This window comes from Aotus nancymaae, unplaced genomic scaffold, assembly GCF_030222135.1.
Source record: "Aotus nancymaae isolate 86718 unplaced genomic scaffold, 86718_ANA_hifiasm-v0.15.2.pri h1tg000002l, whole genome shotgun sequence".
Lineage (NCBI taxonomy): Eukaryota > Metazoa > Chordata > Mammalia > Primates > Aotidae > Aotus > Aotus nancymaae.
Genome location: NW_026988413.1, coordinates 59,134,964 through 59,161,477, shown reverse-complemented (window position 1 = coordinate 59,161,477; position 26,514 = coordinate 59,134,964). Strand labels below are relative to the sequence as shown.

The 26,514-nt window shown below is 36.8% G+C and overlaps 1 protein-coding gene across 1 annotated transcript in view; it reads left to right on the top strand.

Moving 5' to 3' along the window:
- The first annotated feature begins 1,042 nt into the window (after positions 1 to 1,042).
- Positions 1,043 to 26,514, top strand: part of SEMA3C (semaphorin 3C) — a 178,204-nt gene continuing 152,732 nt past the window's right edge. The window contains exons 1-2 of the mRNA XM_064375020.1: positions 1,043 to 1,269; positions 3,276 to 3,416. Of these exons, the coding sequence (XP_064231090.1) occupies positions 3,314 to 3,416 (103 nt within the window). The 5' untranslated portion in view covers positions 1,043 to 1,269; positions 3,276 to 3,313. The remainder of the gene's footprint in view (positions 1,270 to 3,275; positions 3,417 to 26,514) is intronic.

Here is a 26,514-nt window from a genome sequence, read left to right as displayed (position 1 = left end):
AATAATTTCTTCTTGTAATTATGTTTGGGAGTATCGTGGAGGGGAACGTACTGGATATGAGTCAATGTGGAGGGGTCAACAGAATTACTGCCTTCAGGGCATTAAAGGAAACTCAATAGGAAACAATACCCATTACGAGGATAAACTTGTGCAACAAGATTGTCATTTATCTTGACCTGTTTTCGAAAATACATGGCAAAGACCAGGGACGGTGGTTCACGCCTGTAATCTCAGCACTTTGGGAGGCCGAGGCGGGCGGATCACGAGGTCAGGAGATAGACACCATCCTGGCCAACATGGTGAAACCCGTCTCTACTCAAAATACAAAACATTAGGTGGGCGTGGTGTGGCGCGCGCCTGTAATACCAGCTACCCAGGAGGCTAAGGCAGGAGAGTCTCTTGAACTGGTGAGGCGGAGGTTGCAGTGAGCCGGGATCGCACCACCGCACTCCAGCCTGGGCGACAGAGCAAGAGTCTGTCTCAAAAAAAAAAAAAAAAAAAAAAAAAGGAAAGAAATACGCTACGCGGCAGAATAAGAACAAAACTCACGCCCTTTTAAAAAGGCATCTCTTTGCCTTAAAAGGATGCAGTGATCCTTCCCTGGCAAAAATTTAAAAATAAAAAATAAAAAAACCACAACTGCCTTGCGCTTTGATATTTACGGCCAGGCAAAGTCTGAGTGTCTTCCAAGAGCCGCCGGCAACAAAAACCGTGGAGCGCACCGTGCAAGTTGCTCACTCTGCCGCGGACTGAGAAAGGAGCAGAGCTGCCGGGCTCGGGCTCCAGCCTGCGGCCGCGCATTCCTGCGTCTGGCCGGCGGCGGGTTCTAAGGGTCGGCCCCGCCCGGCCCGCCCCCGCGGCTCCCTGCCACGCTCTGGCCGACGCTCTCGGGGTGGGGCCTCGCGGCCGGCGGAGTGCGGCCGGGGCTGCGCGGCGGTGATGAGAGCCTGCTGGGCGGCGCGCTGGGGCAGCGGGAGCCGCGCGCTGCGGCGCTGTAATCGGACACCAAGAGCGCTCGCCCACCGCGGCCGGCCACTTTCCATTCACTCTGAGGTGCTTGATTGAGCGACGCGGAGAAGGGCTCCGGGTGCCGCGGCTCTAGAGCGCTGAGATTCCTTTACAAAGAAACTCAGGGGACCGGGAAGAAAGAATTTCACCGTTGGGACGTGTTGGAAATTAAGGGCGTCTGGGAAAAGGACTGGAGACGCAAGCGGATCCAACCCCGGTAGCAAATTGATGACTTTTCCGTGCTGATTTCTTCCAACCTCGGTAAGCTGAACTGGCCATTTTACGCATTACAAATTTAGCAAAAATATAACTTTTTGGGCCTGTATATTGACTTTTAATACATTGCTGTGCTCAAGCCTGGACGTTTTCTTAAGAGCACACGCGGTTTGTCAGGGAAGCTTTCCCCTTGCTGAGAGCCCTGCTCTAGTTGTTTCTTTAGGCTGTGACACCTGCGGAGAGTTTAAAGTTGAGTGTTACATTGCCTTTCAAGGCAAAATTGCTCCAGAGGATATTAGAGAATTATTTTCTTATGTGTTATTAGCTTCCGATCAGCAGAACTGAAAACAAGAGGAACGTCTGTGTCTGAGTTAAAGGGAAGAAGTTGTACGATACTGTTAGGGAGGCGGGGGCATATTTAAGAACTTGGCTTTCAGTCTCCCACTCCTTATCACTAGGTAGGATGTAAATCAAATTGCCCTGTAGACCACCTTCGTTTCATCTGCCATTGTATCCCCAGTATTATTCTTTGCAATTGGTGATATATGTCCTTTTGGGAGAAACAGATAGGTTAAGATGCCAATATGAAAAAAGAAAGAAAGAAAGAAAAAAAGATGTGTTAATAATATCAGCTTGCTCAGTAAACATACAAAGGTTAGGCATATTAATAGCTTTTTTCTTTTGGCTTTAACTATAAAGTCAACAGAACCAAGGGACAAATTATTAAGGGAAAGTCACCCATAAAATCAGTTTCCTTCTAAGTTAATTTAGGGATGACAGGGTGAAGAGGTTGTGGAAGCAGGAAGAAACTGTTTCTTTTGAAAATTACCAACACAAACATCTCTAGAGTTTCCTCCATCTGTGTGGTAAAAGAAACGTACAATTTCATTTCTAACTCTCGTAACATATGCACCACCTAGGAAATCTACTTACAATTTTTCTTTAAAATAGCATATTCCATTTAATTCTTTTTATTCTGTATTAATGAAGCTTTTTCAATTACTAGTGGCACTTACCAAGAAGTTAATAATTTTGTCGATGAAATTTTAATTTGAAAAGTCAAATAATGACTTGTTGTAACCTGTAAAAATAAATTTCTTTATTGGACTCTTGGGTCATTTTATCGTATAATTGTGGTAGAAGCAAAAGGATTGCATTTCTTTTATGGTCCTGAGTTTATTTTACTTGATGTGGCCACTAGAGCTCCCTTAGATTTATGGAAAAACATTATCTCACCTTCCTTCGGGTTCAGATATTAGTTAATAGCATGTATCAATTATATATATATCGTTTCAAGCAGTGACACTTGTCTCTGATTTATCTTTGGGTATTTTGACAGCCCACTTTCTGGTTGATTTATTTAAAATATGCATCAGTGGATACATGGCTCACTGGATTGCTCACCTAGGTCATTGGTTTGAATTTGGCACAAGTCCATGGTTACCTCATCTGCATCATTTAACAGCTGCCTGCTGGTCATCTGGATAAAATGGCAGATAACTGATTCCAGTGACATTAGTGCTCAAGGATTGAGCACACATAGATTTATGTATGAAAACACCATTTCAGAGACAATTACTCTAAAAGAGCTAATGACTATGGAAGTGAGTAAGTCCACATGAATGTTCATTTGGGATTTTGCTACTGCTGTTATGCTAGTGGGGGGAAAGAGTTCTCATCCAGTTATAGTCTATTAGAACAATTCTGTTCAAGTCTTTTTAATGTAATGGATTTCTGGAGGGAAGATCTGTTAAAATACTGGGCTTTACTTCAGGTATCAATGCTTTTCTCACTGCGTTGTTCTGTTTCGATGGTAGCATCATTTTGCTCAAAGATGAAAGTTTCTCTTGTCGCCGACTTCCAGACACAAATGAATTAAATCCACATTTTCACATCTGAGAAGCAAAGACACAGCACCTCCTACTGTTTGCATTACTGTAAAAGTTCAGGTGGCTCTTTTGTGAATGGGGTGTTTTGTGTAGATTACCGTTTTTTTCCTACTCCTAAAATGTGAAATGAGATATAACGAGCTTGTTATCTCTCTCTTAAAGGTATTTTCCCTTGGATATTAACTTGCATATCTGAAGAAATGGCATTCCGAGCAATTTGCGTGTTGGTTGGAGTATTTATTTGTTCTATCTGTGTAAAAGGATCTTCCCAGCCCCAAGCAAGAGTTTACTTAACATTTGATGGTAAGAGATTTGATAAACACTCTGGGAAAAATGTTATTTTAAATTTTGTTTTCTTCCTTATCCGATTCAAAAATTCATGAAGAGTATAAAATATTACTGGATATTAATTTTAAAAATATTTACTGGGCTGTTTTTTGGAGGACAATGGCTATTTTAAATGACTGGTTAATAGACAAAAACCCTCTGCTGGATTTGAGGCAATATTTTTGAAAATGCTTGTAGTATATGCTGCTTTTTGTGAAACAATTCTTCTGTGCTTGCCTGTGTACTCATGGGGGAGACGGGCAAGCTCAAAGCCTAGCATCTTTGATCTTACTATTCACCTGGTAATGTTAAGAAGTGGCCCCTTTATGCTAATCCTCAGCAGCAGAAAGAGCTATGCAAGTTTAATTACTAAAAAATTCTCCCAATTAATTTTTTGGGCATTAGTCTCAAAACCGGTTGCTCCATGTGTTGTTCTAATGGTGTTTCTTCTTTTTCCACGAGGATTTCCTGAGATTGGCATAGTCCCCTAATTAATTGAAAAGGATCTAAAATAATAATTGGAAATATGCTTTTGATTGTTGTTGTATACAAATGTCCTCAGAAGCTTAGGGAAATGGGTGTGATTTCAAATTTTCACATACATAAAAGGTGCAAGGTCTTCTGAGGAAATGGTTTGTATGAGCTTTAATGTATATAGTTCAAAGGACTTACAGATGAATGATTTTGGTTAGTCAAGTAACCCATACTAATTGGACAGATGGAGTAAGACATGGATGAGGAACACCATCCTGGCAATCAGTCATTTATATTTTTATTACTTCTTTCAACTCTGTCTGCATAAACTTTAGTGTCATTGCAAATATATTTTCTTTCATTTGATAAATAACATACTCTCAGACCTTCCTATAGCAAGTTGTCTCCAGAACTCTTTGTTGTCTCAAATTTCAAATAGCAGAACGAATGACTGACACTTATCAGTCAAATGGCTGTCCTGTTTTTTTTTTTCTTTTTAAGTCACCAGTGCTTTCCCCAAGGTCATCATAAGCACTGAAGGAGCCATATTTGGAACTTAGAATGTGTGGGCTTCTAATTGCTTCCTTAGCCTCCATGCCAGGCATACCCCTTAAAACCCATAGCTATGCAGTTAAGTTGTGAAGAATGGAAATACAGACCCTTTGAAGTGTCCTTTTTTGCCCCTTAATTACTAAAGCATCTTATAGACTGCCCACAAGTTTCCTCCCAAGTTGAGAACTATGAAATACCTTTTCAAATAAAAAAGAAAAAGCGTTAAGAAGTAGTCCAATTTCCTCTCTGTTTTCTATATTTTTCCTAGTATATATAGAGATGTTGTGATCTAACAGATTGGATGTCTCTACCTGCTCTCTTTTCCATTGAAAATTAATCCAAACTTTTAATGTAAATATTAATAAAAAGTATGTCCCAGAGATAATGAACCAATTCTGTATTTGAAAAGGCAATTACAATTCATATTTTACAGAAGGAAATTACCTAGTATAATCTTTTAGAGCCAAACTTCAGAACTATGTAAGACAGTGACAGCTCTGCTATACTGTGACTGGAAGTAACGATGGGATTTGAAATAATATATGCCTAATATTTTAAATGCTCTCAAACTCAAAACAGATTCTTGCAGAATAAGACTTTCCTTAATTTGTAACTTATATAGAATATGACATGATGAGTTATTGATCTCAAAGTTCCATAATGCCTGATATTTTGTTCTTCTCAAAAGTATTACGGGTACTCTTAGGAAATGAGAGAAAGCGCAAATAATCAGAGAGATAGTAAATCACTTATTTTGAATACAGTTTAAAAGAGATTTGTCAACAGTGAGAATACATCTAATAAAATTCCACAATTTCTAACTCAATAATTTTAAACGTTCCTAAAATGAACTACATAGGCAAGATGCAGGAAAAGTATCAGACAAATACAGTTGTCAAAATGTACAAATTTTAAACCTTGGTTCAATACAGTTTTCTTAGGAGATTTCACAGTGTATCTCCTTGAGATGCCTGTTCCAAATTTATTATTCTTTAAAGTTTCTCATTAGTCAAATGATGACTTATCTGAGTATCACACTAAGTAGGTTCTTATGTTTCCTCCAAAGTAGTTTATTTTCAACATCAAAATATAGAGCTTTGTATAGGGTTAATATGTTTAAGAATATATATATTTAAAAACATATGACATACTTTTATTTCATATTTCTAAATTTCTATTACTGTTTTCCAGTAAAAAATCAGAAACTGAAAGGTGTTTTGGGGAAATTCAGATAGTTTCAAGTTGCATCAGACAGAGATCATTTGCATTACTTGTTTTGTATTTCTAAGTACCTTTATATTCTCTCATAATTAGTTTACCTCTTGGCTCTTTTGTTGTGAATTTTCCATCACTATAACTTGGTCCTCTGCCTGTCTCTCTCTGGGTGGAACTTGAGAAGAAACCACTTAGTCTTGCATTACTTCAGGTGCAATAAGCATCATAGCCAATTTTAAGGTGTGTAGGACAAGGAGTCTCTTCTCCCATCCATGTTCCATCCCTTTTTCTTGTGGTGAAATAATGGAGTGATAACATTTGTAAAACAGTGATTTACAGATTTGCCTTCCCTGTTGATCTAGGGCAAGGTCAACCAGATGGTCATCAGTCCTGTGGGAGAATGTACCTCTGATGTTATTAATTAGTTACATTTGTGCTTCTTAAATCTTCTACGTTGAGACCTGTGACTTCTAATAGATATTTTCTTTTGTAATTTGTCTAAATCTCATTTGGTGCCCAATAACTTTGCAAATGAATTTAAGGTTCACACAGATACTTTTAGTTTAAATTTTTCCTTAGTTAATATTGGCCAATCTTCCAGCTCATGGCTGATGTTTACATTTACATTTACATATGCATGATAGTGGTTTAAAAACAGAAAACTGACTGAGTGTGAGTTTTGAATTAGAAATAGGTATTTTATGAATAAGCACTAGCCTTGCATAGGATTACTTGTTTTTACTTTTCTTTTCTTTCTTTCTTTTTTTTTTTTGAGACGGAGTCTTGCTCTGTCGCCCAGGCTGGAGTTGAATGGCGGGATTTTGGCTTACTGCAACCTCCGCCTCCTAAGTTCAAGCGATTCTCCTGCATCAGCCTCCTGAGTAGCTGGGATTACGGGCACATGACACCATGCCTGGTTAATTTTTTTACTTTTAGTAGAGACAAAGTTTCACCACATTGGCCTGGCTGGTCTCAGCCACATTGGCCTGTCTAGTCTTGAACATCTGCCCATCACAGCCTCCCAAAGTGCTGGGATTACAGGTGTGAGCCACCATGACTGGCCCCGTTTTTTCATTTATTTACTTTGTGACTCATTTTCCATTTTGTCTGTGCTGAATTTTTAGTAATAAAACTGCCAAAGTTTCCAGGTCATTGACAGTATATAAATGAAAGACTATGAATTATTAAACATTTTTTAATGTCAGCTTCAACAAATAAAAGAACCCCGGTGAACTAATGAACTAAGCCCAAAAGCTGAATTATTATTGGACAATAAATTCAAAATAATAAATTCCTCTTTATGAACTCTGGTAGCATTAACATTCCAAGGCACATTTGTTGAAATAGTTTGTGTTGTGGTTGCCCAAGAAATGAAAATAAAGGCAGTTGTTCTTGATTTCTCCATTAATCTTGGAAGATGCTTACACTGGCTGTATTGAATCTCCTCAGAACTAAATACTGAGAAGTATTTAGTTCTCAGATGTGTGTTACTGCATTTTCTTTTAAGTCTCCTTATGATGGTTTCAGTTAAGTGTGACTGAAATATTTTGAAGCACACATGTGTGTTTTAAAAAACCCAAACTCAAGGGGTGTTCTGTGAATAAAAAAGTTGCCTCTACCTTCCCCCTTGTGAGAGTTTAACTGAACTCAGCAAAGGATTGATGGATTCAGTGTGAGCTGGACATTACCTAAAACGTAAGAGTCTAGAATAGAGTCACACTAAATTCGTGAAGTAAAGCAGCAAGTTAAAAACTGTTATAAAATACAATTGCAGTGGAAGATGAGAAGAATTGCAAAGAAATATAGCCTCATACGTCTATTTTCCTCTATAACACGTATTGATTTAGGACTCTGGTAGTCAAAATAAAACAAAGTCCCTAGTAGGCTTAAATTGGAGGGAGGAAATTTTATTCAGGTAGTGCAAAGATTGTCTCTTGAAAATACTAGGATAAAATGTATTACATTGATATGCTATGAATTTCTTTTAGAAAATTTTTAGAAAAATGTGTGAGCCTATATTTCTCAGTTTAAAAAAGTAATTACTGTTCCAGGTGAGTTTCATCAGATTCTAATAAGCTTGATTCTATTGCCAAGAAATGATATTACGTGTTAAGCCATTCAGAGGCGTAAGATCCCTACAATTGGGAGCAAAGAAGGAATGCTTTAGTGTTCTGAAATTAGAAGAGTGAGCTTGAGTGTTACGTTAATTAGTTATATAACCAACACAGTTTCATTAAAAAAAAAGGGGGGGCCTATTCTATGGATTAACTGTAGACATGCCTAAATATATGTTTAATTAAATTGAACTCTTTATCAAATGAAGATGGTGCACATGATCCTAGATAGCTTATTTTAAATTTGTTCACATGTTGATAATATATTTTGATATGTTGTTCATATATGTTGCTAAAACTATGTTACATAGCCTTTATTTGCAATTTCGATTTAGAAAATATATCTAGAACCAAAGTTCTACATTTTTACATTCTTCCTAGGTGTATACTACTTTTTGTTGTCTTTGTTTCAAAATAGTTTTGGTAATTTACTTATATTAGTTATAATAATCACTAACATCAATACTGCCTTTGTGACAGCCATTTCTGTAGCTACCATGAGAATTAGTTTTAAGATCCGCAAAGATCACAATCAGAGGAAAAGAATGTTTTCTCAGTAAGGTGTGCTGTAAACTTAACATGTTAAATGTATCACTCTAGAATTTTACATTTCTCTTAGAACATCAAACCTGCCTGAGAATGAAATAAAATTCATTCTTTATACCATCCCCAATTCCCCCTTTAATTTATGATTCATCAAGGTGAAGATGAGAGGAATTACCTCTCTGGAACATGTTTATTTTGTTGCTGTGAGATCTCCCTTTGTGCTTATGTGAGCAAGTCGATGCTTAGATAGATAACTATAGAAAAATAATTATTCACTCTCCTCATTTCCCTATGCAAATTTATCAGCGTTTACTCTCCATAGATTCACTGTACCTTGCACTGTCTCTTAAACAAAAGATTCAGATGTTCTTTCTCATGGATATCATTCATTGCATTAAAAACATAGCATTGAGACACACTTAACTTTTTCATTTCACAAACATCTTTTATATAATAAGGTACAAAAGAACTATCCCTTTGGTTTTTAGTTCCATTACTGTTAAAAAGCATTGGGAGATAGAGCTGTGAGCTTTGGGCAAATTCCAGCACTCCTTTGCCTACTGCATTTTCATTTATATGTTACTGAAGACCTCTGTTGTTAAGCAAAACACATTTAAAAGCAAGGAACAGAAAAGTAAGATATTTTCTAGCTCAGAGTATGTGTTGGCAAGAAGGGCACATGGAAGGCAGAACTAAGTGCTGAGCCATGTGCTATTTTAGGGTCGCACTAGCCATGGAACAATTTGCTGAGCTGTAAAAGATGGCAAGTATGTTCTACATTTTAAGTTGTGTGCTTTTCAGAAACAATCATTTCAACCCATCCTCCTTATCCAGTGGGAATGAGCTGCGTTTAAGCACTCAATAGGGATATGTTACTTCTGCAAAGCACTTTTTACTTTTCAAATAATGTCTGTATTACTTAATTTATTATAGAATGTCTATGAAGTAGGTTGGCATGGAGGCTAAAGCGCTTGGTTAAGGTGCTACAGCTTGACGGTGACATTGACGGGACTAAAAGACAGAATGGTATAAGAAGAGAAAAATTAATTATGAGCAGTGCTTGTATAGAGTCAGAGACACCCTGCAAATGTATATTACAAAATCTGCAGAACTACAAGGCTATTAATATGAATATTAACAAACTTGCTTCATGCTATTTCTTCCCCAAGTATGCATAACAAACACTGTAGCTTTAACATGCCTTACATTTTTAGTTAACTGCTGATTTTCAGCAATAATTTGAGGATCATTATATATCAGGCTTTAAATCTGTTTAACACCATATTTTAAGTGCTTCTCAATTCTCTTTGCAAAGATTTAGGCAATACATAAATAAGAATAATTTATATTTTTGTTTATCTCTAATTCATGCAAACTAATGAACATACTGGTCCTGTCTTGCCTTCCCCAAGTTACTGCTCTTGTAGTCAAGAGCTCATTGGGTGTGCTGTGTACATCAGGATTCCATATTCCCCTTAGTCAATCCCTAGGATAGTCTACTCTGCTCATTTTGTATTGCCTTAGAGTGAAAAACCCATTAAAATAATCTTATGTTCTGGTTTGAATTGATGCCACTGGAAATGCTAAATTTTCTTGCCTTACTCAATTTTAACACTTGCTAGAATATAACATTCTTGATAATAAAAGTATAAAATATTCTACCTCATTACTTTCTAAATTATTACCTTAGTAAAACTATTTTCTGATAAAAATGATCAGGTACCAGACTTTGAATACAAGACTGTTCTTACATTCAATCTTATTTATAATGTAATGGCTAACGTCAAGTCTCTAGTCTGTATGGAATAGAAAAACCCAGGGAGTTACAGCATATTAATTTTACAGAAGATTTCTGTTCCTCAGAGAGGGGAGTCAGACTGTTTTCCAGCAAAAAGAAAACCTTTAGAATTAATAGCTCTAAAGAAGCAACTTCTCAATTTTTTTAGGAAAAACTTACTTCCTTAGAGATTTTTACTTTCAACAGACAGAATGAATTATGGAGAGAGGATATATATCTGACTAAAAATAAATGCATAACACACACACATCATCATCATCATCTATGAGTAAAAACCCATTATATTTTGATACCGTTTTAGTCTTTCCGAAGTGTATATTCTCTTGTATATTCATATAACAAAAACTGTTAAGTCAGAAAAAAGCTGTTGTATTCCCGGTATCGTTTTAAACGCATTATTTATGATTTCCTACTCTACATTTATGAATAACTACAGATTTATAATTATATAATTGGATCATTAGTTTGGTGAACACTTTAGTACTTAAAACATTATTGTAACAGTTACGTAGTGACAGCTTTTAGTGCAAGCGAGCTGAGGGCCAGGACAAGAAGCTGGTGACTCGTGTATTTGAGCCCTGTCTCCCTCCCATTTTTCTGTCAGCTAGTAATAGTGAGAACAAAGTGACTTGTTGAATAGCAACCTGCAAAAAGGAAGTAATCCATCCCTAGCACAGATAACAGGAATGTAAAGGGAGTGAATGGGGCACATAATATGTAAAGGCATCAGTAAGATAAATACCTAAATTTGCTCTCTACGCCTGCCTTTTTTTCTCAGCCAGCAAAGTCTTGCAACCCAAGTTGCTAGTGTTACTATAGTTAGCATCAATTGCCAAAGAGTGAGCAGAATCTCAATGATAGCATGTGAAATATAAGCTTCAGTTATGTGCTTAAGTTTTCCAAAATCCTCATTTCACAAAAATTAAATTAGAAAAGACATTTTTCTCTTTTGTAAATAGACATAACTTTGTAGAAACTGTGTGAAGTACACCAAGCTGGCACTTCATTCATCACTGAAATTTGATAATGAACACAATGGGTCTAAAGATTTTAAGACTGCAAGAACAAAATTAGAAACTGAGAGTATGGGGGGTTAAACACTCTGGTAGGTCTTGCTTGACTTTCCTTGTAATCTAGTCAAGTAGAAGTAATATTTGTGATTACGGTTTATTTTAAATGAGACTATTACATATAAAAAGACAATTCCAATATGACTATAATTCTCAACCCAGGGATCTCTTGTTTAATGGAATTAGTGAATAGTAGCAAAGTGGTCATACAATGGGTTTGTATAAATATTATACAAATGATATTTTTCTATTGAATTTCATTACATTATTAGAGTCCATGTGTGTACAAACCATTCAGTAGCCTGAACTGAACAACTTTTAATAAAGAAACTTAACAGGATGATAAGGCATGCAGAAGTTTGGAGATGGTGTGGTGAATACTTGGGAGCCTTTTAAATAACTTGTCTGCCCTCAGATAGTGGTACACTAGCTATTAAAACTCAAGCAAAAGAAAAACTTTATGACTTAAATTACCCCTTGATTTGAAAAGAATTACTGGATAGTTTAATTTGTGTCAGTTGCCAGTCAGAGCCCTATGTATTCCCTAAACGACCTAGTTCTGTATTCACAACTAAACATTATTATATACTAATGATGCAGTCAATAGGAAGAGATTGGAGTCTCATTGGTATTATTAGGAATCTGACGTTAAATAGGCCACCCTTTATAGAAGCAATGTTTCTGGCATCAAAAGCCTCCAACTTGGTTGGTCCATCCAGCCAGATTGCTGCTCCATAAATTCAGGCTCAAGGGCTTTTTCCTTTCTCCTGAACAGTAATACTCAAAACATTCCAAGAGACCAGAACATTAATCAGGAATAAAACAATGAGTGTATTATCATCACCAAAAGAGCATTTTGAATTTTATTAGAAGAAACCAATTAAGATGTTATTTTCAAGCAAAGAGCTTGGCATGGCTTCAGAAAGTTACTTTCCGGAGTGGCGCAGGGGTTTAGCTGGCACAAAGAGCAGATCTTTAGCTTAGAGTTTTGACAGCTTTAATGCACATGCAACTGGAATTTTTTTTCTTTAAGCTGATTCCTTTAAAAGCCATGCTTCCTGCCTCTGTTTAACATAATTGCATCAATCCTATTTTCCATTAGTAGTCAAAACCTGCTGGTATGACTGGAGTTTTAAAACCTTTGTGTAGAAATGTAATTATGTAAAATTTTTTCAGAGGGAACTGATAATATGATCTATGCAGCTGTGTTTTCTATTTTGATATCTAAAGTACAGTAAGCAATGAATTCTTCATGCTAGTGTTATAACTGTTGGTTATTTCTTTAGTTATATCGACAACAGTGGTATAATTAATTTTCTATTATAGAAGAAAAAACATTCCGTAATCTTTACTTTGTGGAAGAAAAAGCAGCATATACCACTTGGCTACAAAATAATGAAACATTCTGGTTTCAGGTGAAAGGAAATGCTTGCCTCTCTCCTTATTATATCTATAACATTCCTGTCTCTTTTATAATGTTTTTATTTTCAACAGCTCTTCTGCATAGAATATTTTATAATGATCTACCTTAGTTTATTTGATCTTACATCTACCTTCTATATTTCTGATATATATTCAAAACTTTTAATATGCATAATTGTATATAGATATTTCTCGATATCTTACATTTATTTTCCCTTCTCCCCTCTTTTTTTCTTTTCTTTTTTACTGACATGAGAAAAAGATTATCAAGCTTAACTTGGAATTATTCATGAAATGGTAAAAGCTTTACAGCCCAGGTGCTGATGGAATGTGTAGCAAGAATGTAGTTAAAGGTGGCCGAGAGTTAAGATGTGTCATTTATTTGTGCCATGGAGATGAAATTACCTCTGCAATAACCATCTTTGGTTTCCAAATTTTACAATATTTGATAGTAAGGCTTAGTTTTAACCTTTTCTAATACTGCTTCTGGGTAAAAAGAATGTTAGATTTTTAATATCTAAAGATAAATTTGCTGAGGTCCATTAATAGCATAGACATTTTTCGAGATATGTATCTGTATGAAGTTCTAACAGTATAAATTTTGTTCATCTTCCAGTGGAAACAGGAAAATCTGGTTAGAATTGATTGTTGGTGAATTATGGATCGATAAGAGGAAAAAAGCTTTTAGGCCCTTTTATAAAGATTGGCATGTCCACTTGTCTCTTCTTTTGCTCTCTACTCACCCACCTTCCTTACAGAGAGGTTTTATTCAATTAAAAAAACCACACCCCAAAACTACATTTAATTCCCTGACTCTTTTACAGGGTCTAGATTACAATGCTGTGTGCACCTCTGGGTACAAAGATAAGTGTGGCGTGAATTTGGTCCTCAGCAGCCACCTACAGTAGTAAGCCGGATAAGCCAACCATGTAAATATTACACCAGGCAAACCCTGACGCATACCATAAAAGAGGCACAGACACCTCACAAAAGGTGACATTTTAAAAGTGAAAAATATGTTAAACTAGTTTAGAGCATCAGCTTTAAACCCATTGTAGGCATTCATCATTTTGCTAGCAGGGATTAGCTTATCATAGTTATAAGCTGGATTGACAGGGGAATTAAGTTGAAATGCCAAGGATGAGCTTATTGCACTTGCACTTACTGCAACGGTCTCCAAGCCTCTGGGGCAAAATGCTTTTGCTGATTTTGTCTTGTTTCTTTACCTCCAAATTCCCAACAGTGTCTGTAACTGTGCAGAGTCATTATGACCGCCTGACTGATGACTAACAAATAGGCTGACTTCTAATTGTCAAATTAAATCCAAATGGCCAGAGCATTTAAAATCCTAAACTGTCTGTAGTGGTGGTAGGGGTCTCTGTCTCTGTCTCTCTCTCTCTACCTCCCTCTTCCCGCCACCCCCCCAAAATTGGCCATAATTGAGGGTTGCAGCAAAGGCATGAAGGAGGCTATTTTAAATATCAGAAGTTCAAAACAACATTATCTCAAGAAATGTCTTTCTTGACAGATTACATACCCAGAGTTCAGAAGTTTTTTTCCTCTGTACTTTCATTTTCATCAGAAGTTTGTCACCCTATCATAAGACCACAAGGCTTGAAGTCAGAAGAAAATTAGCACTAAGATTCAGAAAATTCAGGAAAAAAAGAGCCCTGTAATTCTGAGTTTTTGGAATGAGTGGTAAGGTTAAACCTGAGACCCTAGAACAGTGATTCGCAACCTTGGCTCTGCGTTAGAGTTATATAGAAGCTTTGAAAAATGCTGATGCCAAGGCCACACCCCAGACCAATTCAGTTGGTGTCTCTAGGGATGGCACTAATGTTGTAAAACTGTCCCAGGTGACTGTAACCTACTGTGATATTTAGAAGCCACTTTCCCTAAGTCCCTAAATGCAGTATCTGTTCCACAACATGAAAGGGTCAGAGAACTCCTTTTAATAGTAAAAGAGAACACTGTTCAATCTAGTGTTCTAGCGGTTTTCAGGTTATAGTCAATACTAAAAATTAAAATTTCACCCCTTTACTCAGCAACTGAGATTCCCAAAGCCAGAAAAATCATCATCAGTGTAGTGGTAATGCAGTTTGAGTGTCTACAACCCACTAAGAGTGAACAAATCCCCTTCACTTCTGTGTGGAATATAAAGACCCATTTCAAAACCATGATTTAGAAAATTATGTTCTATTTTTTAGATCCTTGTATTTTGAAATATAATGACATCTCAGTAAGACTCTCAACAACTTGAAAATGTTTTTAGGCCAGGCATGAGGGCTCAGGCCTGTAATCCCAGCACTTTGGGAGGCTGAGGCAGGTGGATCACTTGAGGCCAGGACTTCGAGACCAGCCTACGCAACATGGTGAAACCTAATCTCTACTAAAATTACAAAAATTAGCCAGGCGTGGTGGTGCATGCCTGTAGTCCCAGCTACTGAAGAGGCTGAGGCATGAGAATCACTTGAACCTAGGAGGTGGAGGTTGCAGTGAGCCGAGATCGTGCCCCTGTACTCTAGCCTGGGCAACAGAGCGCTACTCTGTTTAAAATAAAATAAAATAAAATAGGCCTTTAGGTTACTTTGGTTGCATTATCAGGCATAACATACAGGGGATTAAATACAGGTTTGTGTAATAGATGCCCTCTCTGTTTGATGGTGGGATAGCAGGCTTTCTAAAAGAGGAAGAAGCTATAGTGGTGGTAGGGGTGGGAGGAGTGGGAGTAGAAGATAGGGAAGGCTTCCTCTCACTCACAAAAATATGTCACTTATGGAAATGGGAGCAGGTTCTGACTTGTTTATGGTTGTTTCTTTGTATATCATTTTTTTCCTAGCCTTTTAAATGATGTGTGATACATAGTAGATACTTAACACACTTGTGTACTGCATAATGATGTTTCTATGGAGAAAGACCACATATATAATGGTAGTCCTGTAAGTTTGTTTTTATTTTTATTATTTTTGAGAAACAGTCTTGTTCTGTCACCCAGACTGTAGTGCAGTGGTGCAGTCTCAGCTCACGGCAACCTCCACCTCCTGAGTTCAAGTGATTCTCCTGTCTCAGCCTCCTGAGTAGTTGGGATTACAGGCGTGTGCCACCACACCTAGCTAGTTTTTGGATTTTTAGTAGAGATGGGGGTTTCACCATGTTGGCCAGGCCGGTCTTGAACTCCTGACCTCAGGTGATCTGCCTGTTCTGGCTTCCCAAAGTGCTGGGATTATAGGTTTGAGCTACTGTGCCTGGCTCCATAAGATTGTAATACCATATTTTTACTGTACCTTTCCTACGTTTAGATATGTTTAGATACACAAATGCCACTGTGCTATGGTTGCCTACAGTATTCAGTACAGTAACATGCTGTACAGGTTTGTAGCTAGGAGCAGCAGGCTGTAGCTTATAGCCTAGGCATGTAGTAAGAGATACCATCTAGGTTTGTATAAGTTCAACATATGATGTTCGCACAATGACAAAATTTGCACTTCTCAGAACATACCTTCATCGTTAAGGGATGAGTGACTGTAAATACTTGAAAGGGAAGGAATGAATGAATTTTATCTGTATTAGGAGGGGGGCAGAGGTAGAGCAGAAAGAACCAAAATAGTGGATCAAACCTTTTCAGGGCTCTCAGTTCCAGGATCATAAGGTGCCAGTAATTCGGAGGGCTTATGCTCTTATCTTCTTAGCAAATAATCTTGGCTTAGGTCTCTGCCCTTTGTACTATAACCCTACTGTTTTCACATAGGCGGAAAAGCCATGGGCTAATGGCTGACGATTCTGCTTTAGTATACTCAACAATACACAAGGAAAAGTACAAACACCCTTGGTCCTCTAGAAATAAACCTGGGATTTCATTGAGGAATATTGGAAACTTCACTGGAGCTGGAAATGGGAACAAGACTGGCCCTGCTATTATGAGTTAGAAGTCATATATTATTTTAGTATGATGTTGTGATGTCATGATTACATTAGATTTGGTATTAGATGAATCAATAATGTTAGCCCTGAATAAATGGATAGCTGAAAAATTCATTTGGACCATGGAAATTTATAGTTGTTTATGTGATCAATTTAATATTTGTACTTTTTCAGGAGCGTAACTTTTCCTTAGTTATATGAGAGGTTAACTTTGTTTTAAAACACACAGTTGGATGCCTTCGTTAGCTTGTAAACATAGCTACATATTTACAATTGAAAAAAATTTGTAAGGAAACAACTGTGTAAGTGATACGAGGTAGAAATAAGAAGTCTTCTGGATACATCAATAATAAACAGAACACAAGTTGAGTACTTAGGTCCTAATCGTGCCATTGCACTCTGGCTTGGGCAACAGAGCGAGACTCGCCGTCTCAAAAAAAAAAAAAAAAAAGAAAATTGTCAGTGTTGGCTGGAAAGAATATGTCATCTTTACTTGTTCTTATTAAAACACGAAGGCCGGGTGCAGTGGCCCATGCCTGTAATCCCAACATTTTGAAAGGCAGAGGTAGGCAGATACTAGCTGAGTGAGGTGGTGCACACCTGTAGTCCCAACTACTCAGGAGGCTGAGGTAGGAGGATCACTTGAGCCTGTGAGGTCAAGAGTGCAGTGAGCTGTGATTGTGCCACTGCACTCTAGCCTGGGTGACAGCAAGACCCAGAAAACCCAAACAACATGAATTGAAAACTTCTTGTGGCCCTTATCAAGAGCTTATAACATTCTTTTAGTACGTCAATATAATGTCTTTCATTACAGAAAAAAAGTGAAAAAATAACTTTTTTTGTGGGAGGTATAAATTTAATACCTTACAATGTACAATATACTTAATATGAGCAAAGTTGAGATACACATGTTGCTCATCAGGTACACTTTAGGCAAAATAAGAAAATTAGGCAACCATTTTATGAAGTGAAACAGCAGGTGATATTCTAGGACATTGTGTATTTTAAAAATTGCAGTCACAGAGAACGAAGATATTGTTTCCAAGCTTCCACCTGTAACTTTACTGATTGATCTTTAATGGAAAGAGATATATTTTGCCTTCGAAATAAGTGATTAAACATAGCGTGCTCATATTACTTAGCACTTGGTGGTAAGTTTTGCAAAGTATGTAGACATAGTGAAGTAACTGATAAGTAATAAATGCTTGGGATATAGTTTCAAGTGTAAAATATCAGTATCTGATTTAGGAAACCATAAGTCTACAACCCTCTGTGTGTCAAATGTAAATTTCACAGCTTCCCTGGGTGGAACAAAGAAAAATTGTTTTGCCTAATGGAAGTTACTTCTGGACAACACTAAAATAGCCAAATCAGTAAATCATTGTTGAATCACGTAGTCAAGGATAGTTTTTATTTTTCACAGGATATTTCATTTAATTATTTGTTTTTGAATATTGTTGATAAAACCAAAATTATCATTAATTCTAACTAACTGAACAACTGGAAAAATTGTTTGACTTTGTTATAATCTTCTTGTTCCCAATTCATTTCTGGAGTTCATCCACCAAAATTAGGTGCAGTAATTCCTTGTACCACCCTGTACACCAGGCAAAACTATGACTCATTTCCTCCACCCAGTTACGCCAGAACTGTTTAGTGCAATGTCCAAGATGAGGTGTTATGGCACAATATTTCCCAATTTATTTTTGAGCCACTCAGGCAATATATCCAACATCTTCTATTCTAGGGAACACGCATTAAAACACAAATTACATATTTTCTGTACTTCCTTCTTTTCTCTTTGTTATCTCAGCAGTACACAGGAAAAAAAGGTGATGGAATATTTGTAGTGTTGTACAGTAAATTAATCACAAAAGGACTGTGTTTTTTATATTCATTTGTTATATACAGTTACTTTTTAGTCTGTGGATGATTTTTAGGCCAGTAGTGAATGGGCCTTCCCAACCTTTATCTTTGCCTTGTTCAAACCAAAATGGAAACAATTGATTCTGTTTTGCAAAACCTCTACTAGCTAAGGCAAATGTAGAAAGCCTAGGTCGTCGGGCTCAGGAGCAGACTGCATAGGTGTGAAATTTTGCTTCACTACTTATTAGCCATGTAACTCATGACAGTCGTCTCGACTTCCTGGACTGTCTACTAGGCTATGCAATTAGGATAATATTAGTCGCTACCTGATAATATCATTATGAATATTAGGTAATATGTGTAAAACACTTATCAAGATGTGACACACAATAAAAACATACTAAATGTAAGTCATTATTTTATATAAAGTGAGGAAATTAAAAGACAACTAGGAATTACTTAATATGTATAATGTACACCATATGAGTGATAGTTACGTGAAAAGCCCAGGCTTCACCACTGTGGAGTCTATCTATGTAACAAAACTGCACCTATATCCCTTAAGTTTACACAGATTTTAAAAGATGGCTAGAATATACTCCCTGCCCTAAAGAAATGTATTGTCTAGATATATTAAAAATATTAATATAGAAGTGCAAAACTTGTCACTGGACTAAAAAAGGATGGTCTTGGTTCATCTAATATTTAAAAATGATTCAGCTGCTAACATTTAAGAATTAGACTTACGTTGACAGTCTTTATTTCTCATTTTTTCTTGAGAAGTCAGAGGACCTAGCAAGGACCGATGGGGGCTGAGAAGAGCGGTCTTCTTCTAGCCTGATTTCTTTTACTAGTTTATGTTATTTGCCTGACCTCAACAACGTGGAATTTTCTACTCTTGGTCTGGAGTAGAACACAATGACAGATAAAAAAAATTAGTTTTTATGTAAAGCAAAAGTTCTTGTAAGAATGCTTTCTCCAGGGTGCTACAGAGGCAGAGAAGAAAAAGAGTAGAACTGTTTATTTCAAGGAAAATATAGCTGGGAAAAAAAGTTAAAATCATAACAAGATGTCTACATCATGTCTTTCTTTTTTTTTTGAGAAAGAAAGAAAAAGAAAGAAAAAGGGGGAGAGAGAACAGGATTCTTGCTCTATTGCCCGGGCTGGAATGTAATCTAAAAATAGGTATTAAAAACCTCTTTTATGCCGATCATTGTGCTTAACAATGGAGACAGGAAGGAATAAGGGAAGAAAATAATAAACAAACAGCCAACCAATATTTCATTTAAGTCTGTGAAATGCTATTCAAATGCTGAAGAGTGATTTACTTCCAATTATATAGTCACTTTCAAAATAGGTGTAATATGATACTGAGAAAAATGTATGTTCTGTGGACCTGGGGTGGAGAATTCTATAAATATTCACTAAGTTTACTTATTCCAGGTCTAAATTCAAATCATAGATGTCCCTATTAATTTTCTAGGTCATTGATCCATCAAATATTAACAATGTGGTGTCAAAATCTCCTGCTATTATTGTGCGGGAGTCCAGGTCTCTTTATAAGTCATTAAGAATTGGTCTTATGTATCTGGGTGCTCCTGTATTGGGTGCATATATATTTATAATCATTAACTCCTATTGTTGCATTGATCCTTTTACCATTATGTAATGTCCTTCTTTGTTTCTTTTAGTCTTTGTTACTATTAAAGTCTATTTTGTGAGACGAATGTTACAACTCCTGTTTTTTTTTTTTTGCTCTCCATTTAATTGATGAATCTTCCTCCATCCCTTTGTTTTGAGTCTTTGTATGTCGTTGCTTGTGAAATAGATCTGGATACAGCGTACCGATGGGTTTTGACTTTTTATTCAATTTACCTGTCTGTGTCTTTGATTGGGGCATTTAATTCATTTAAATTTAGAATTAATATTAATATTGGTGAGTTCAATATTGTCATTTAATGCTAGCTGGCTATTTTGCCCATTAGTTGTTCTAGATTCTTCATTATAGAGATACTCTTTACGTTTTGGTAAGTTTTTGGGTTGACTGATACTGGTTGTTCCTTTCTGTTTGTAGTGCTTCTTTCAGAAGCTCTCGTAAAGCAGGCCTGGTGGTGATCAAATCTCTGAGTGCTTTCTTGTTCTTGAAAAATGTTTTTTCCTTCACTTATGAAGCTTAGTTTGGCAGGATTGAGATTGTGGGTTGAAAATTCTTTTCTTTGAGGATATTGAATATTGACCCCCACTCTCTTCTAGTTTGTAGGGTTTCTGGTGAGAGGTCTGCTTTGAGTCTGATAGGCTTCCCTTTATGGGTAACATGACCTTTCTCTCTAGCTGCCCTTAGAATTTTCTCCTTTATTTCAACCCTAGTGAATCTAGCGATTATGTGTCTTGGAGTTGTTCTACTTGAGGAATATCTTTGTGGTGTTCTCTGTATTACCTGGAGTTGAGTATTGTCCTGCCTCACTAGATTAGGAAAGTTTTCCTGAATAATATCCTGAAGAATATTTTCCAACTTGGATTCATTCTCTACATGATATTCAAGTATACCTATCAATCGTAAATTAGGTCTTTTCACATAGTCCCATATTTCTTGAAGACTTTGCTCATTCCTTTTTACTCTTTCTTCTCTAATCTTGTCTTCTCGTTTCATTTCATTAAGTTGGTCTTTGACCTCTGATATCCTTTCTTCTGCTTGATCAATTCGACTGTTAAAACCTGTGCAAACTTCGGGAAGTTCTCGTATTGTGTTCTTCAGTTCCATTAATTCACTTATATTCCTCTCTAAGTTGTCAATTCTCATTAGCATTTCGTCAAACCTTTTTTCAAGGTTCTTAGTTTCTTTACATTGGGCTAGAACATGATCTTTTAGCTCACTAAAGTTCCTTATTATCCACTTTCTGAAGCCTAAATCTGTTATTGGAAGCACTCGTTCTCCATCAGGCATTGTTCTCTTGTTGATGAGGAACTGTGATCACCTGTAGAAGGAAAGGCATTCTGATCTTGGGTATTCTCAGCCTTTTTACGCTGGTTTCTTTCCTTCATTGTGAGTTCATCCACCTGTCATCTTTGTAATTGCCTACTTTCAAATTAGGTCTCTGAGTGGACGTCCAACTTGTTGATTCTTAGCGCCGAAATCTGAGCAACCCACTGCGCCGGCCAAAACAGCGGCATTAAGATTCGTGGTGCTTTTCTGCCCGGGAATCTCCGGTCTGGCTTCCCTCTTGAGTCCCTTCTTCAATCAGGTAAATAGGCAACTCTGCCTTCCCGGAGCTCCAAACGTTGATCAAAAGGGGACCCAGTCCCGTTTACTCTGCACCAAGAACCGCCACGCCGGGGAGTTGGCAAAACCGCGACACCGGCCACAAGAGTTGCCTTGGCGACCCGTGGGGCTCCTCCGCTGGGAATCTTCTGGTCCGTGGGTAACAAAAATTCGTCTGAAAGTGTGATATCCTCTCGTTCTGTGCGCTTTCTCTGGGAGCTACAATCCTGAGCTGCTAGTGATCAGCCATCTTGGATCTCTCTCCCCATCATGTCTTTCTAAAAACATGTCATGTTTATCATTTCAAAACTGAATAAAATAATGTATTTACTTTTGTCTTCATCTATGAAAATATTTGTTATGAAAAAATAAGTTGACAAAGTAGGGCACGTAAGAATGTTTAGTGACGGGACTCAACAGTAGCATTACTGCATTTTTATCCATTTACATATATAGGGGCATATGTTGAGGTTTGTGTGAAGCCACAAATCCCCTATAAACCAAGTTAGGCTACTTCGGGATAAAATTCATCATCAAGCCACTACTCTGACCAACAGTTCTCATTTTTTTTTTTTTTTTAAGTCTCACAAAAATTATGGACAGGCTATGGCTACTGATAAGACGATGTGGGCTAATATTTTGCATTATTATTGTGAAAAAATTATTCTGTTATCTCAGTGAAAATCTATCCTACTTTAATGCAGATATATTTAAGGATCAAGATTCCCTACCTACGTGTCCTGATACTCAATACAGTGTGATTATAGAAGCCTGATTCCCATGTCCTGTGAGCTGCAGGACTAGTGTGATTTGGTTCTGCTTGTATTTTGCCAAATATTAATGCACAAAACATTGCTTGGCAATATATATTCTTTACATACAATAATTCTTATTTTATTAATACAATTACTTTCCTACATATTCATCTTTGTTTCTATTATTTGTATACATGGAATTCAGTATTACTCAGCTTCAAAAAGAATTATTTCACATTTTAATACTTGGATTTATATTTTTGTTTTTGTTTGTTTGTTTGTTTTGAGACAAAATCTTGCTCTGTAGCCCAGGCTGGAGTACAGTGGCATAATCTGGGCTCACTGCAACCTCTGTCTCCTGGGTTCAAGCAATTGTCCTGCCTCAGCCTCCCGAGTAGCTGGGACTACAGACGTGTACCACCATTTGTGACTAATTTTTGTATTTTTAGTAGAGGAGGGGGTTGCAGCTTGTTGCCCAGGCTGGTCTCAAATTCCTGACCTCAGGTGATCCGCCCACCTCAGCCTCCCAAAGTACTAAGATTACAGGTGTGAGCCACCACACCCAGCCTATTTTTCAATCTATGATATATTTTAGAAAAAAGAATCTGGAATTGATCAATATAAACAGCACCTAAATTATCTCATTATCTTTTAGGACTATTGGCAGGAGTTTTAGTAAGGCATGCCAGGCTCTAACTACAAAGAATTTTTAAGTTTATAAATAGTTTAAAAAGATAGGTTTATTATCTATTTATTCCAATGTATTTAGTATTCATTGTTCTATATTGTCTGACTGTAGTTATCAATAAAGACACTTTACAACAAAGTAAAAAAAAAATGTATGGCTAAACAAAGCAGAACAATAGCTTTAATGTTTTAAATGCTAAATGAAGCCTTCTTCCTTACTCGAATTTCTATTCACTTGTTTGTTTATACCAGTATCAAACTTTGCAGTCAATTAAATAACCTCAAACTTTTTATTATTTTTTAAAGCATGTTTTACTCATCTAGGTACCTTTCTTCTCTTCAGTCTTCCCAATTCTTATTTCTTCTACCCCCTTCACATCTGGGCACTATTTTCTGTGTTTCCTGTCAGGAGCATCTCCTCTCATTTTTACTTATCCTTTGCTTTTCTTCCCTGGTGTTCAGGAATGGAGGTCAGAATTGGCCAGGGCACATAGGCAAGTGTGGTCTGTTGACTAAAGCTTACGTAAAGGAGCTCTTTTACCACTGAATCTCTCCTGTAGTTTCCAATCCCCCCAAAAAGGCCTCTGGAGATCCACTTGTTATTCAAGGAACAAAGGAAAGGATGTTGATATTTTCATGTTTTTATGGCTTTTTTCTTAGTTGTTGTGGTTTTTATGTTTTTGATGGAAATTCCCAAATATAATGTTTCTACGTGGTGCCTCATAACTCGCAAAAATGAATAGTTTAGTCTAGCTCTAGTTCATTTTAGATCTTTATTTTTCTAATAATTACTAAAAGGGAAATTAGAAGAGAAGAATTGAGTAGACTTGCTAACATTCCAGAAGTGTGGGCCAGTGGTTTATTCAGGCCCTGCAAACTGCTGGCCCATCCCAACAGCCCCCTGCCTTCGGGGGCTTGCCTGCCTCCCACACCCATGCCACACAAGCCCCGCTACCCTGTCACACACCCTCACCAGGTTTCCTTTCTTCTGAGGTTAGAACACAAGACGGGGCATCAGGAGAGGGTGAGAAATTGAGACACATGGGGAAACAGCAGACATTGGAAGCTGGATAAGGGCAGAAGCTGTTAAGGAAGGAGAAGCCCCATTCAAGGAGAAGCAGAACCTAGAAAAGTTGTGTCAGAAAGAAGAGAAGTTAAGATGTAGGCTAGCTGGTTCATAGCATGGCAAGGACCAGAGTAGGGCCCAGCAGACAATTCTGAGACAACCAGTTCTGAAGAAACAACCACCAGGAATGACGAAGGGTCACAAGAGATCCTATTCAGCTATTAGAGCTACCAGGCTGTTCCACCTGAGGTTCCGGTTAAACATTAGGCTGGTTTAGGAGGCTGCTAAAGCACCTTTTCTGTTTCCCTTTCTACCTTATCGCATATATTTAATTATCTCATATAATTGTATATTGTATGTACCTTATCCTGTATATAATATATTTAATGCACACTCTTTAACCAAAGGTAATTTGAGATATACCTTTTCGTAATGGCAGGTTTATGACTAAGGCTTAGCTAAATGAAAGCATACAGGAATAGAGAAATGAGAAAGGACTCCTAGAGTTGGAGCAACTAGAGGGCAGACAACACAGGCTTTTACATAACTGTGATTTAACACAAATAATTATATCATCTTTATATTCCTGATTTTACTGAGGTTTGAAGCATTTTCTATTTCTCTACAATTGAATCAGTTATTATAAATTAATGAATGAATTTCATGTTTATAGTTGTAGGGCTATTTTAAAAGACAATCATTGATTATTTTGGGGAAATTGAAAATTAAAGCAATTTAAAAAATTTATATTGTATTATGAATTATAATATTACTTAGATATTAATATTGTGGTTAGGCTACAATGGGGATATTACTAAGTAAAATTGATATAATAAACCCAACACAAATCTCATTCACATTATTGTATTGTCTATATTTTCTTTTTATTTCACAATATTTGAGAAAATATTGTGAAAAAAATTAAGGAGCAACTACAAATTTTATTCACAGGCCTAAATATCCGTCAGATGTTAAAGGATCATAGAAGAAAACTTTTAAAATTGTTACAATAAAGGTAATTAATTGCCATAGAATAAATTTTGATTTAGACAGCCCTAAATTGAATCATCATTTTGATCTTTCTAGATCCCAGAGATATTTTAGGAAATGTTTGGATATTTAACAAGATTTTTAAAGGCATTCTCCCCTTTATAAAGCTCCTGATTGTTTCCACCTAGATACTTAATAGATTACATATATTCTGGAGACCCTTTTATGTTTAATAATCTCTGCAATTTTCTAATAATTCTGTGTTAATGTGTAGTTTGATGTATATATAAGGACTGAATTTGTTTTATTTTACAGGGATTTGAATTTTTGCAGATTTTTAACAGCTTTATGAAAATTAGTCGTTTTGTTAAGTCTAGAGTCAAGAAATGTAAAAATAAAAGATTGCTGAACATTGGGTGCAGTGAACATTGCCTTGCACTGTCAGTTTACATAGGGGAAACTAGTGAGGCTGTAAAGAAATACTGTCTGTTTTACTAGAATTTTTTGCCAGTGAAAAAAACAGCTGGAAAAACAGTGGTAGTCGGCTGGCTTCCATTTTCCATTGCTTTCTGCCCTTTACATTCAAATTTCCTCTTATTCAGGACCACACGCTCACCACACACATACTCCTTGGTTTGTTACTTTAAGCCACCTGGAGATTAAGCGCCATTAGTAAAGACTAGTTTAGGAACAGTTTTAGGTAAAATAAATGGCATTTTCAAAGAGAAGGTGGATTTATGGAGTGTGTGTGTACTTGCGTGAGCATGCTCACCTGTGTGGGGATAAATCAATAAGGCAAAAATCAGGTGATGATAGTTGGATACCATTAGTGACTGGGACATGTTTTATGTTACAGTCTTATTTCTCACAGACTGAAAGAAAAATGCGAATCATCTGATCTGGCCCTTTTATATTACTGCTGAGGGAGGCCTAAAGAGATGAAGAATTTTTGCCACTAGGCAGCATAACTAGACTTGAATATACTTATTACTTGTGCATCCATGGTAGTCCCCCATCATCACTCTCTTCTGTACCTAACCACTTAAGAAGTAAATGAAGGAATTGAGATAATGCAGTGTGAAGGATAATAAAAATAGGTGAATAGTAGGTCCAATCAGGTGTTAAAAAAACTACAGTCATGAAAGGTAAAGTGGGATCTATCAAGTACAAGGTTTGGGGACCCCAAACAAGCAAATTTTAGTTGATTTATTAAAATATTCAGTTTCCTGTTAGCATCTAAAAAAGAAGAAAAATTAATAATGTATAGTCAGTCATCTGCCTCCAAATCCCAAGTGCTAATGCATCAGACTGGGTTTGGATCCCTCTACCTTGGAAACAA